The 15,119-nt window shown below is 45.0% G+C and overlaps 1 protein-coding gene across 2 annotated transcripts in view; it reads left to right on the top strand.

The window, feature by feature from the left end:
• The window catches only part of MOCOS (molybdenum cofactor sulfurase), a 1,370,999-nt gene that overhangs the window by 687,924 nt on the left and 667,956 nt on the right, over positions 1–15,119 (top strand). For both annotated transcript variants that reach the window (XM_063922731.1, XM_063922730.1), the window contains exon 5: positions 1,775–1,851. In XM_063922731.1, coding sequence (XP_063778801.1) covers positions 1,775–1,851 — 77 coding nt within the window. The remainder of the gene's footprint in view (positions 1–1,774; positions 1,852–15,119) is intronic.

Genomic DNA, 15,119 nt, shown 5'->3' with positions numbered 1-15,119 from the left:
CAAACACAATTTATTATTTCAAAGATCTTGTGATTTATTTTCCAGATGTATTGTTACTCCAATCCCCCTGACTTGTCCATACATTACAGATATAGATCTGCCAATGTTAAAAGACTCATCAGTTTACTAGCAACTGTCTGTAGATCTGCTGATTGTTTCCCATATACTAGCAATCTACGGTCCCAATTTATCTGTGAAATTAAATATGTTGAAAAACCTGATTTAATAATCCCAATCGATTTGTGGATGAAATCTGCGATCTGTGAACCCCTTACATTGCAGACTTATTGACACAATCATCTGCAAAATGTCAGATTATCCCAATTTATCACAGATGTACGGACCCCTAAACAGCAAGAATTCTCAATGAATGTTGGGCCTGATTCAGGTTTGTTAGAAAAGCACAAAAGCACACAACTGGGCAATACCATGTTGCACTGCAGGTGGGGCAGATGTAACATGTGCAGAGAGATTCAGATTTGGGTGGGGTATGTTCAAACTGAAATCTAAATTGCAGTGTAAAAATAAAGCTAACATTTCTGAGCTACATGAAAAAGCAGTCAATATTTGCCCTGCACACAAACACTATAACCCAGGGCCGTAACTACTGTAGGTGTGTGCCACAGTGCCTTGCCCACACCGCATATGCACTGTGGGTGCACCATCTGACAGCACCACCCGCACAGATGCTCAATAGCGTCTGGGCAGCCAAGAGCTGTGGTTACTGGTACCCACACCACAGCACCACACTAATGAAGACACTGAAAATAAACTACATCTCCCAGCAGCAAGAGCTGCTGGTAAGCTGTAGTTTATTTTCAGTTTGATTGCTCAGTCAGTACATTTGGGTCTGGCCGCATGATGCTTCCCCCGTACTGTTAATCTTTGCTGTTGCCAGCCTGACACGACAGTGGTAACTACAGGAGAGGAGACAATGGGGGTCATTCCGAGTTGATCGTAGCTGTGCTAAATTTAGCACAGCTACGATCATTCACACTGACATGCGGGGGGACACCCAGCACAGGGCTAGTCTGCCCCGCATGTCAGTGCGGCCCCTCCCCCGCAGAAGTGCAAAGGCGATGCCTATGCACTTCAAACGTAGCTCCCGACCAGCACAGCTTTAGCATGCTGGCCGGGAGCTACTCATCGCTACCCGGCCCGCAGCGGTTGTGTGTGACATCACGCAGCCGCCGCGGCCCACCACCCCAACAGTCCAGTCATGCCTGCGTTGGCCGGACTACTCCCCTAAACGGTGGCTTAATGCCACCCTCCAGCCCCCTAACGCCCAGCGACCGCCTCTGCCTCAGTGTTATTTTTTGTTTTTTTTGTTTTTTCCTTTATCATTGCATCAAATCATTATCTTTAATTTTTAAGTGATAAAGAGGAAAGGTGTACTAAGCCTTGGAGAGTGATAAAGTGTAAAGAGATAAAGTACCAACCAACTAGCTCCTAACTGCCACGTTATAGGCTTTGTTTGAAAAATGACTGTTAGGAGCTGGTTGGTTGGTACTTTGGAGTCTAAGGGTCAGATGTACTAAGCCTTGAAAAGTGATAGTGTAGAGAGATAAAGTACCAACCAACCAGCTCCTGTCATTTTTCAAACAGGGCCTGTTACATGGCAGTTAAGAGCTGATTGGCTGGTACTTTATCTCTCTCCACTTTATCTATCGCCAAGGCTTATTAAATAGGTCCCTTAAAAAGTAATTTAAGGCTCTGTGTTTGTTTGTTTTTTTAAGATATATGATGAATTTACCTGTATTTAATCTTCTTTTAGATTTGAAGATGGGACTGTGTCATTCTTGGATATAATTGCACTGAAACATGGATTTGATGCTTTACAAAAGCTCACTGGTAAGTGCAGATGTCAATCAACACTTATGGACACTTTAACATGTTCTTATTGAATATGGGGAAATTACTTTATGTCCTATACACTAAAATGTGAAAGTTAGACTTTACCAGTCTATACATACTATAGCTGGCAAATATCATTAATTCCCAGAGACAGTTCTAGTATTTAAATATGTGTCCATGAACATTGGATATGTCCAGATTTTTCTTGATGTTTCCAATGTCTGGATTTCTTATGTTAGATTCTGAGTTTTATACATAAACATTTATTTAAAAAAAAAAAGTCCTCTAATATCCAACAAGGCATACTTCCCAACTGTCCTGATTCCAGCGGCACCGTCCTGCTATTTGGACACTGTCCTGTTGTCCCACCCGCGGGCAACAGTGTCCCATGGGCTGGTGGGAGGTTAGTGGATCACCTCTACTACTATGCAAAGCAGCGGGTGATCCTTGAATAGATGCCATGCATACAGCATCTATACAGTGTAGGGAGGTGAACTGAAGGCTGCTCAGCTGTTCAGCGAGTGATGGGCATGCCCCCACAATGATAAAATCAAGCTCGTGCCACAGGGCCATGCCCCCCACCAGAGGAAATGCCCACTGCCACCCATGACCACAACCCTCTTTTCAGGGCACACGCCTCTATGGCACGTGAGGATCCGGACTAAGGAAAGCAGAAGTTGGGAGGTACAGGGGCAAACACAGGATTTCTAGAGGGGGGTTTTAAATATAATCCATAATCTCTTACTCCGCGGAACACTGGAGCAAGTGCGGAAGTCTGAAAGTGGCAGAAGTACCTAGGGCAGTATGGATGGTGTAATGGTTTGCATTACTGCCTCACAGCACTGAGGTCATGGGTTCGATTCCCACCATGGCCCTAACTGTGCAGAGTTTGTATATACTCCCTGTACTTGCGTGGGTTTCCTCCGGGTGCTCCGGTTTCCTCCCACAATCCCCAAAAATACTGATAGGTTAATTGGCTCCCGACAAAATTAACCCTAGCGTGAATATGTCTTTGTGTACCTGTGGTAGGGAGTATAGATTGTAAGGTCCACTGGGGCAGGGACTGATGTGAATGGGCAAAATGTTCTCTGTCCAGCACTACGGAATATGTGTGCGCTATATAAATAACTGGTAATAAATAAATAATAAATAAATAGTACAGATGGTCTGTAGTATAGGCTGTATAAAACATACTTAAGAAAATAGGATTTTAATTACCTACCGGTAAATCCTTTTCTCGTAGTCCGTAGAGGAATTAAGATTAAGCTAGTGGCGAGATTCACACCAGCTCACACCATACAAACCATGTCGCACAACATGGCATTCAACATAAACCATGCCAACGAGCATGAATAACGTAACATCAACTGCTGTATAACCTCATAACACACGAGAACTTGTGTCAAAAGACAAAAACATAATGCAGGAAAAATAAGCACTGGGCCGGAGCCCAGCATTCTCTATGGACTACGAGAAAAGGATTTACCGGTAGGTAATAAAAATCCTATTTTCTCTTACATCCTAGAGGATGCCGGGGTCCATTTTAGTACCATGGGGATGTACCAAAGCTCCCAGTACGGGCGGGAAAATGCTAATGTTCCTGTAGAACTGACTGACCAAATTCAAGGTCGTCAGCAGCCAAGGTGTCAAACTTGTAAAACTTAGCAAACGTGTATGCACCTGACCAAGTAGCAGCTCGTCAAATCTGCAAAGCCGAGACACCCCGGGCAGCCGCCCAGGAAGAACCCCCTTTTTACTTGTAGCGTGGGCCTTTATCGAAGTCGGTATCGGCAATCTTGCCGTGGAATGAGCGTGATGAATCGTACCCCTGATCCAGCGTGCAATAGTCTGCTTAGAAGCAGGACACCCAATCTTGTTGGGGTCATAGAGGACAAACAACGCTTCTGTTTTCCGTATCTGAGCCGTTCTTGTAAGATACGTCCTCAAAGCTCTGACGACATCCAAGGACTTTGAAACGGCTGAGGTATTAGAAGCCACTGGCACCACCACAGGTTGGTTGATATGGAAAGAAGACACAACCTTTGGAAGAAATTTTTGACGTGTTCTAAGCTCAGCCCTATCTTCATGAAAAATCAAGTAAGGACTCTTGTGAGACAGAGCTCCTAACTCAGACACTTGTCGTCCAGATGCCAAAGCAAACAACATGACCACTTTCCAAGTGAGAAACTTCAACTCCACCTCTTGCAGAGGCTCAAACCCGTCCGATTTAAGGTACTGCAACACCACATTAAGATCTCATGGTGCCGCAGGAGGCACAAAATGAGGTTGGATGCGCAGAACTCCCTTCACTAACGTCTGAACCTCAGGAAGAGAAGTCAACTGTTTCTGAAAGAAAATGGACAAGGCCAAAATTTGGACCTTGATAGACCCTAATTGTAAGCTTGCCTCCACACCAGCTTGTAGAAATAGGAGAAGACACCCTAATTGAAACTCCACCTCAGGAGACTTCTTGGATTCACACCAAGACACATACTTTCTCCAAATACGATGGTAACGTTTGGACGTTACTCCCTTCCTGACCTGAATGAGTGTGGGAATGACTTCATCGGGAATACCCTTCCTGGCTAGGATCTAGCGCTCAACAGCCATGCCATCAAATGTATCCACGGTAAGTCTTGATAAACCAACGGCCCCTGCTGAAGCAGGTCCTCCCTAAGAGGTAGAGGCCGAGGATCTTCTATCAGTAACTCCTGAAGATCTGGATACCAAGCCCTCCTTGGCCAGTCTGGGGCGATGATAATTGCCTAAACCTTTGTTTTTCGTATGATCTTGAGAATTTTTGGTATTAGTCGAAGTGGAGGGAACACATACACTGACTGGAACACCCACGGTGTCACCAGTGCATCCACTGCTATTGCTTGTGGGTCTCTCGACCTGGAACAATATGTCTGAAGCTTTTTGTTGAGATGCAATGCCATCATGTCTACTTGAGGAACGCCCCAACAACTTGCTACCTCCTCAAAAACGTCTTGGTGGAGGCCCCATTCTCCTGGATGGAGATCGTGTCTGCTGAGGAAGCCTGCTTCCCAGTTGTCCACTTCTGGAATGAAGATTGCTGACAGAGCTTTTGTTGTAAACGGCTCTCAACTCCAGAGTGTTTATGTGAAGAAGCGTTTCTTGACATGACCATCTTCCTTGGAAGCTTTCCCCTTGCGTGACTGCTCCCCAACCTCGGAGACTTGCATCTGTGGTCACCAGGATCCAGGCATGAATCCCGAACCTGCGTCCCTCCAGGAGGTGAGAACTTTGTAGCCACCACAGGAGCGAAATTCTGGCTTTCGTTGACAGGATTATCCTTTGATGCATGTGCAGATGCGATCCGGACCACTTGTCCAGTAGGTCCCACTGAAACACCCTGGCATGGAATCGGCCATATTGTAGAGCCTCGTAAGCCGCTACCATTTTCCCCAGCAGGTTAATGCACTGATGAATCGACACTCGTGCTGGTTTCAAAAGGTGTTTGACCATGCTCTGGAGCTCCAGAGCCTTTTCCACTGGTAGAAATACTTTCTGTACCTCGGTGTCCAGTATCATTCCCAGAAATGACAACCTCATTGTCGGTTCCAATTGTGATTCTGGAAGGTTTATGATCCAACAGTGCTGTTGCAGCACCGTCAGGGATAGTGCGATGTCCTGCACTAACTTCTCCCTGGATCTCGCTTTTATCAGGAGATCTTCCAGGTACGAAGGAGAACCATCATCTCCGCCATCACCTTGGTGAAAATTCTTGGAGCCGTGGAGAGTCCGAAAGGCAACGTTTTTGAACTGGTAGTGGCAGTCCTGAACCGCAAACGTCAGGTATACTTGATGCGGAGGGTAAATGGGAATATGCAAATAAGCATCCTTGATGTCCACCTACACCAGAAATTCTTTTTCTTCCAAGCTGGAGATCACCGCTCTCAAGGACTCCATTTTGAATTTGAATCTTTTTAATTAAAGGTTCAGCGATTTTAGATTTAAAACAGGTCTGACCGAGCTATCCGGCTTCGGAACCACAAACAGGCTTGAATAAAAACCTTTCTCCTGTTGTGGTGCAGGAACTAAGGAAATTACCTTGTCCTGACATAATTTTTGTATCGCGCCCAGCACCTTTCTTCTGTCTTGAACAGAAACTGGTAAGGCTTATCTGAAAAATCGGCATGGGGGAGATCTTGAAACTCTAACTTGTAACCCTGAGACACTATTTTTAGTATCCAAGGATCCAGATCTGAGTGGAACCAGACCTGACTGAAGAACTGTAGACGTGCCCCCACCCGATCGTACTCCCACAGGGGAGCCCCAGCGTCATGCTGTGGTTTTAGCAGAAGCAGTGGCTGACTTCTGCTCCTGCGAGCCTGAAGGTGTTGCAGGTCGCCTACCTCGTTCCCGCCCTCTTCCTGCGAAGAAAGAGGTACTCTTTTCTTTCTTGTGCTTGTTGGGCCAAAAGGACTGCATAGTATGAGAATGATACCCTTTCCTAGCCGGTGCAGCTGCCGACGGCAGAAATGCTGATTTGCCAGATATAGTAGTGGTATCATGGCATCCAGATTGTCTCCAAAGAGGGCCTCACCATTGTAGGGGAGTGCCTCAATATTTCTCTTGGATTCTACATCAGCATTCCGTTGGCAGATCCAGAGTGCCCTGCGGGCTGAAATCGCCATAGCGGAGGATCTTGAACCCAGTAAACCAATATCCTTCATACCCTCAACTAAGTAACCTGCAGAATCTTTGATATGACCTAGAATTAGAAGCATATCATCTTTATCGACAGTGTCTATATTAACAATCAAGTTGTCTGCCCATTTTTCCACTGCATTACCCACCCACGCAGAAGCAATTGTGGGCCTGAGTAATAGCTATACAGATGGACTTTAAAGTTGTCTCTAACTTATGGTCAGCAGGTTCTTTTAATGACGCTGACCCTGGGGCAGGCAAAATTATTTTGTTCGACAGCCTAAAGACTGAGGTGTCTACCATCGGGGGTGACTCCCACTTGCGCCTGTCTTCCTCAGAGAAAGGGTACGCTACACGTAACCTTCTAGGAATAGTAAACTTCTTTTCTGGGTTAGACCAGGATTCTTCAAAGAATGCATTCAAGTCCTTAGACGGAGGAAAAGTCACCACCTGTTTTTTATTTAATTTAAAATAATCTTTTTCCTCAGGTGCAGGTGTTGTGTCGGTAAACTCTAACTCCTCTTTTATAGAGACTATCATACAATGAATGCTCTTGGCTAGTTTGGGGTCTACCCCTCTCAAATCACCAGTGTCGACCTTAGTGTCGGAATCTGTGTCAGTGTCCCTTTGCATAATCTGCGCCAGAGACCTTTTCTGGGAACTGGAAGGGTCCCGAGTGGATGACGTGGAGGGATCAGTAAACAGTGCATCCTTCACAGACTGTCTCCACTACTTTGTCTGTTGTTCAGACTCAGAGAATTTCTTTGCAAGCTTAGACATATTACTCTGCAACTTTCTCACCCACACAGGCTCATTACTCTCTTGTGCATCTAAAATGGGTTCCTCTGGGGAAGAGCTTTCTCCTGACATGGGGGGGTCATTCCGAGTTGATCGCTAGCTGCCGTTGTTCACAGCGCAGCGATCAGGCTAAAAATAGGCATTTCTGCGCATGCGTACAGGCCGCAGTGCGCACGCGCGATGTACTTTCACACAAAACTATGCAGTTTCACACAAGGTCGAGCGACTCTTTTCCGTCGCTCTGTTGATCGGTGAATGATTGACAGGAAGTGGGTGTTTCTGGGTGGTAACTGACCGCTTTCCGGGAGTGTGCTAAAAAACGCAGGCGTGTCAGGTAAAAACGCAAGCGTGCCTAGGGAAACGGGGGAGTGGCTGGCTGAACGCAGGGCGTGTTTGTGACGTCAAAACAGGAACTAAACAGACTGAAGTGATCGCAAGGAAGGAGTAGGTCTGCAGCTACTCTGAAACTGCTTGAAAATATTTTGGCGCCATTCTGCGATCCTTTCGGTCGCACTTCTGCTAAGCTAAGATACACTCCCAGAGGGTGGCGGCTTAGCGTTTGCACTGCTGCTAAAAACAGCTAGCGAGCGATCAACTCAGAATCACCCCCATGGTACACACTTGTACACACACACACCACTCTCACACAGGGGAGCTATTGGGGACAGACTCACACTAATGTCTGTCAGAGGGACACAGAGGTATTTGCCAGTGCACACCCCGTGACCTACATGTAATTGTATAAAATATACACAACAACAGCACTTGTTCCAATATTAAGTCCGCAGACCTAATGTTATATGCACTCCCCTCCCCCTCTATAACTCCCTGGTACTTGTATCAGCGATGTATGAGGAGAACCAGCAATCAGGATCAGCACTCTGGCGTTTCTGCAGGAGAAAATGGTGCCCAGTGAGTGTTTTGGCAAGTCTGAGGAGAAGCCACGCCCCCCTGTAATGGCGCGATTCTACCTCAGTGAGTGAATTATTTATACTGGCAGGGGTATGTACATCAGCGGCTACCATGTATGCACTGCTATGCCAGTGAGAGTAAGGATTTTTATCATGTCCCACAGAGCGTGCCCCCCCGTGCGCTCTGCAACCTTGTGCTGAGAGACATGCTGCGCAGCGTCCCGCCACTGCGCTGGTACCTTTATTCCGCCACGATGACCGGAGGACCCCTCTCCGCAGGCCTCCGGTAAATACTCACCAGCCTTCTGTCTTTTGGCTCTGTTAGGGGGTGGCGGCATTGCTGTGGGAGTGAGCTGCAGCCAGGCAAGGGCTGTGTTCAGTACCCTTCAGGAGCTAATGGTGTCCTGTCAGCGGAAGCAGAGCCATTGAACTATTGAGAAGTTGGTTCCTACTTCCCCCTTCTAAGTCCCACATAGCAGGGAAGCTGTTGCCAGCAGTTTCCCTGTAAAATAAAAAACCTAACAAAGTCTTTTCCAGTAGAACTCTGTAGAGCTCCACTAGTGTGCATCCAGTCTCCCGGGCACATTTTCTAAACTGAGGTCTGGAGGAGGGGCATAGAGGGAGGAGCCAGTTCACACTGTTGAAAAGTCTTAAAGTACCGAAGGCTCCTGCGGAACCGTCTACACCCCATAGTACTAAAATGGCCAAAGCATCCTCTAGGACGTAAGAGAAATATAAATAACAAGTGGTCGGGAAAAGGTTAAACATCCCATAATAAATAACACAAATTTAACAGAACCAGTAGGAGACAGAACTGCGCTTTCTAAGCACACATTCTCCCACCTCATAGCAAGGCACCTGTTTCTCCTTCCTCGTACCTGCTCTCTGGTCTAGTGCACTGATTGAGGGCTCAGATCCACACATACAGCAAACTTGATAAAATAAGCTACTACCACCGGGCAGGTGCAGCAGCTCCGCTCTGTCCCTTACACTGCATGTTGTGGCAGAAGCTCTCGTAATATTATTATATACTGTTGCTATGGCTTACACTGCATGTTGAGGCAGAAGCTCTCGTAATATTATTATATACTATTTCTATTGTGGTACTAAATTTAACATCTGGCCAAGCGGAGGGGGTTTTCCGGGCAACCAGAAACCCACCTTGTGTTTGCCTATGAGGTAAGAACAAGGTCATTATAGTATATAATATGCTTTTTGATATACTACTTCAGATCTTAGGTAGTCAGATGGTAATTATGGAGTGGATTTACAATTACTAATATTTTCTTGGTGCTATGAAAATTTTGCACTTAATAAATTATAATAACCAATCTTGGCATTGACTTCACTAGTAGCAATTACATAGAACGCTTTGGTTTCACATGTGCAGTATTTAGATTGTCCCGAGACTGAAACGGAAAACAGTAATAATTCAAGTGCAGTTTCACTAGAGAAATGAGATTAGATGACAAATGATGGTACAAGTGACTGATATGTAAGTACTAATCCCAGATACCAGATGAGGGGGTAAATGTAATAGGGAGGTTTTGCTTTGTAAATGATTGCCGTCTTAAAAAATGGACATTCTCAGACAAACTCCCACAAATCCGGCTTCTCGTACCCTATTACATTTACCCCAAGGAATGCAGTGACGTGTAGTGAGATACATGGCTGGGGAGGCATTGGCTAGTTTCAGAGCCAGATTTACACACACGTTTATGAACTGAAGGGTTCATGTGGGCATTATACAAAGATGCAGAAAGAGTTAAGCTAAAAATCGGAGAGTCAGGCTAAAAATAGGCATTTCTGCTCATGCGTACAGGCCACAGTGCGCACGCGCGACGTACTTTCACAAAAAACTGTGCAGTTTCACACAAGGTCGAGTGACCCTTTTCCGTCGCTCTGTTGATCGGTGAGTGATTGACAGGAAGTGGGTGTTTCTGGGTGGTAACTGACCATTTTCCAGGAGTGTGCTAAAAAACGCAGGCGTGTCAGGTAAAAACGCAGGCGTATCAGGTAAAAACGCAGGCGTGCCTGGGGAAATGGGGGAGTGGCTGGCCGAACGCAGGGCGTGTTTGTGATGTCAAAACAGAAAATAAACAGACTGAAGTGATCGCAAGGAAGGAGAAGGTCTGCAGCTACTCTGAAACTGCATAAAAATATTTTGCCGCCGTTCTGCGATCCTTTCGGTCGCCCTACTGCTAAGCTAAGATACACTCCCAGAGGGCGGCGGCTTAGCGTGTGCACTGCTGCTAAAAGCAGCTAGCGAGCGATCAACTCGGAATGAGGGCCTTAGGGCAGTAGAAAGCTTGGCTGGTCCCAGTTACTTTTCAGGGTGTGTGCTCTAATCACAGGAGGCTTGGCCATGCACCCTTACCAAAAAATAAAATAAAATGTATTTTAAGAGCCTCCCTGGCCACACTGCAGCCTAGTACAAAGCAATGTGCGCTGGGCTAAGGAGAAGAGCAGAAACTGCTGCTGCTAGGTAAGGGGGCATGGACCTGGGCCCAGACTGGGCCCCTCCATCAGATTTCCCAGATAATTATTAGCTCCCCCCTGTGCCCTCGGTGCCCCTGTCTATAGTTGGTGCGTTTTCCACTACCTTCTTTTTTTTTTAGTCAATAATTGTTATTGAGAGTGTATGCAAATAAGGGGGTACAAAAAGAAAGAAGCGGGATAAGGGGAAGGAACAAAGTATAGGGAAGGGGGGATATACACAGTAACATTACCAAAAATATACAGGATAAGTGAATACAAGAATTTTGGTGAAGAACGTAGACAGCAATACTAATAGTAAGAGTCCTCTCGATATTACAAACCCTGAAAAGAAGACAATTGTACCACAAACAAAAAGGACAATTAAAGTGAATTCAAAAGGAGACATTTTCATTCAAGCTAAACTGTATGGGAGAAGACCTAGAGGGCTGTGATAGCAGAGCTGCCCCTTCACCATCTGTGACATACTTATGCCAAGGCATCCATTTCGTAATGGATGAGGAGGCCGAAGATGAATATGGCATATGATCAGTTTCCATAGTAAAATGAGAATTAATCTTATGAAAAACTTTAAATACTGGAGGAGGTATGGACTGTTTCCATGCTTGAGTTATACTGGCTCTTGCAGAAATACACATATGGCCTAGTAAATATCTCTGATTAGTTGGAACTACATCGGGATAGACATGTAATAGTGCTAATGTGGGAACCGGACTAAGGGACTGATTTAGAACTTTATTAATTAACTCAAAAACACCATCCCAGAAATCATGAAGTAAGGGACATGACCAAAAAACATGGAACAAATGACCTATCTTCCCAGCAATATTTAGAACAGGAGGGCCAAAATGTATGCAATCTATCTGGGGTCAGGTATAGTCTATTTAGCAGTTTTATGTGCATTTCCGTGTGGTTCAAACATTGGGACATACAAAAAGACAAATTATATACATTTTCCCATTGTGCGTCAGATAAAGAGACGGGTGTGGTTCATCAAATCGACAGTGTCTAGGTCGACAATGTTTAGGTCGACAGTCACTCGGTCGACATGGATGGAAGGTCGACAGGGTTTCTAGGTCGACATGTGCTAGGTCGACAGGTCTAAAGGTCGACATGAGGATTTTATTTTTTTTGGGTGTCGTTTTCTTCGTAGAGTGACCGGGACCCCAAATTAGTGCACCGCGTCCCCTCGCATGGCTCGCTTCGCTCGCCATGCTTCGGGCATGGTGCCTTCGCTCGGCACACTTTACCGTTCCAATCGTAGTCCACGTAGATCGTTAAGTATGAAAAAATCCCCCCAAATTTTTTTTTTTAAAACTCATGTCGACCTTTAGACCTGTCGACCTAGCACATGTCGACCTAGAAACCCTGTCGACCTTCCATCCATGTCGACCTAGTGACTGTCGACCTATAGTGGTCGACCTAAACATTGTCGACCTAGACACTGTCGATCTTCAGACCGGATCCCAAAGAGACATCTAGATCTCTCTCCCAGCGCATCTGAGCATTGGATTTTTGGGACGGGACTAGTTGTATAAGTATATTGTACCAAAAGGAGATCTCTTTAGTGGACGCAGCTAGTGATATGCGGGACAAAACTAACTGGTCAACAGGGCAAGGGGGGTTTCAGGCTTTGGGCAAGCTATTAAACCAGTGTCGTATTTGAAGATAACGGAATATCTCTGTATGTGGGAGAGAGAAACGGTCTTGTAATTGGGGGAATTTAAGCAGGATACTCCCGTCTAATAGATCTACTAAGGTGCGGATGTGACAAGAATACCAAGGGGAAAGGCTCAGATTGGGTATCAGCTTAGTAATGGCTACCAAGGAGAGGGCTGCATACGGAGGGGTAAATCCTGGAAGTTTAGAAATTGATCTATCCCAAACTCGTACAGATGAGGCCGTGGAAAGGAGAAATGCCAGATTTGGCGTACGGAGGTTTTTAGGAGTTAATAGGAGATCTTCCAAAGGGTAGCCTGAACACCCCGCTTTTTCAATAGGAACCCAAGTGGACATGGGTGGGGTCATCACCAAATATTTAAGATGGGCTAGAAGACTTGCCTCATGGTAAGTGGACAAGTCTGGGAGTGCAAGACCCCCACAATGTCGAGGTAGAATAATTCTATAGGAAGCCAACTTAGGCAGCTGAGATTTCCATAGATATTTAATAAGTATAAGCCTGCCTCTATCTAAATAATGTTTGGAAAGGCAAAAGGTATAGTTCGAAATAAATACATAAGTTTGGGTAGTAGGGATATTTTGAAAGCTGCCAATCTTCCCAACCAGGAAATTTCATAAGAAAGCCAAGATGACGTCAGGGACTGAAGAGAGTCAATACTTACGTCAAAAACAGAAGAAGTAGAGGGAGGGATGTGTAGTCCTATATAGAAAAGGGAGTCAGATCTCCAGTTATACGGGAATTGAGAACATAGATCGGCTATTATAGGGTCAGGTATGTTAATAGGGAGTGCGTCCATTTTAGTCGTGTTCAATTTATAATAAGAATCATTACTGAAATTGGCTATTAGGGCGTGAAGATGAGGGAGGGAAGAGAGAGGATGTAAAACAAAGATGAGAACATCATCAAAGAGACAGAGTTTATGAGAGCTCTGACTACAAGTTAACCCAGGGAAGTCCCCATCCGATCTAAGTTTAGCTGCTAAAGGTTCTATTACTAAAATCAAAAATTAAAGGGGAGAGGGTGCATCCTTGATGCATACCTTTGGATATGGGGAACATGTCCAACAGGAAGCCATTACTGAACACCCGCACAGTAGGAGAGATATACAGTGCCAAAATGGATGCTTGGATTTGATCACAAAAAACTAATTTAGGCAGGACAGTCGCATGTATAGCCAGCTCAGCCTTTCGAACGCTTTCTCAGCGACTAGGGAAAGCAGGAGTTATCCATCTCCATCTGAGAGAAAGTCAATCAAGTTAAAGACTCCGCGGGTGTTGTCGAATGCCTGCCTGCTGGGCACGAACCCAACTTGGTCTGGGTGTATCAAAGAAGGTAAATATGTGTTAAGGCGAGTCACTATCAACCTATCAACTTAGCATAAAGCTTAACATCCCCGTTCAATAAAGCAATCGGGCGATAATTCTGACAGTAAGCTGGATCTTTCCCTGATTTGTAAATTGCAACTAACTAGGCGTCTAGCATTTCCGTAGGTAATGAACCTACATGAGTCACTTCATTAAACAGGGCTGCTATTGTAGGAGAAAGAGAATCACGAAAGGGAATGTAAAAGTCGTTAATGAAGCCGTCAGGGCTGGGGGCTTTATCTTTAGGAAGGGATTTAATCGCAACTTCCACTTCAGGTGAGGACCAGGGAACGTTTAAAGAATCTAACTGGGCAGCAGATAAAGCAGGCAAGTCGATGGAGGATAGGAAAGATTGAACAATCTCAGGGGTAGTTTGGGGAGTAAAAGGGTCAGATTGTAGATTATATAATTGTGCATAATATTTTGCAAACTGGTTAGCGTTATCCAAAAGGTTCGCTAACTTGGAACCCGTTGGAGAGATAATACATTTAATCCTGTTGCGAGCTTGTAGGGTGCATAATTTACATGCTAACATCTTTCCAGGTCTATTGCCCACCAAATAGAATTTTTGTCATAGCCTATTAAGGGCAACCTGAGTCTTAACAACTAAAAGCTTTTGCAATTGGCTACAGATCTTGGACAGTTCTTTGCGTAGGGCCCTAGTAGGATGGAGCTTATTTCTATCTTCAAGTGTCTTGAGTGTAGCCTCTAATTTAGTTTGAAGTTGCATGGCTTGTTTTTTAAATGTAGCTCCAGCTTGAATAGCGGAGCCAAATACTACCGCTTTAAAAGTGCACCAATAATTTAAAATAGAGGTATCAGAGGGGGAGTTCGTAGCCTGGTAAAGAGAGATACAATCAAGTATAGTCTTTTTTGCTAATGGGTCAAATAAAAGGTGAGGAGAAAGGTGCCACGGTCTAGGGGGCATAGAAGTGTGATGTGCCATCTCCAAAATAATGGAGCATGTTCAGACCAAGAGATGGGCAAAATATCTATAGGGCCAGAATGTTGTAAGACAAGGTCAATACAGGAGTAAGATTTATGGACCGGGGAAAAAAAGTGTAGTCCCTGCCAGATGGATTTTGGATATGTCAGACATCATACAGGTCAAACTCCTTTAGGAGATTACGAAATGATAAAGAGGAACCAAGTTGTGATCTAAAGGTGGTAGGGCTAGGTGGGGATGATCTATCCAATTTAAGGTTAGCCACTAAGTTAAAATCTCCCAATAAGATTAATGAGCCAACACGGATCTTCTGTATTGTTAAACAGAGTTTCCTCAGAAAAGTAACTTGATTTGAGTTATGGGCATAAAGAGAGGCTATGGTAACAAGTTTATCT

The sequence above is a fragment of the Pseudophryne corroboree genome, chromosome 5 (genome assembly GCF_028390025.1).
Source record: "Pseudophryne corroboree isolate aPseCor3 chromosome 5, aPseCor3.hap2, whole genome shotgun sequence".
NCBI lineage: Eukaryota > Metazoa > Chordata > Amphibia > Anura > Myobatrachidae > Pseudophryne > Pseudophryne corroboree.
Note: the sequence above shows the minus strand (reverse complement) of the source record. Positions and strands in the feature narration are given on the sequence as shown.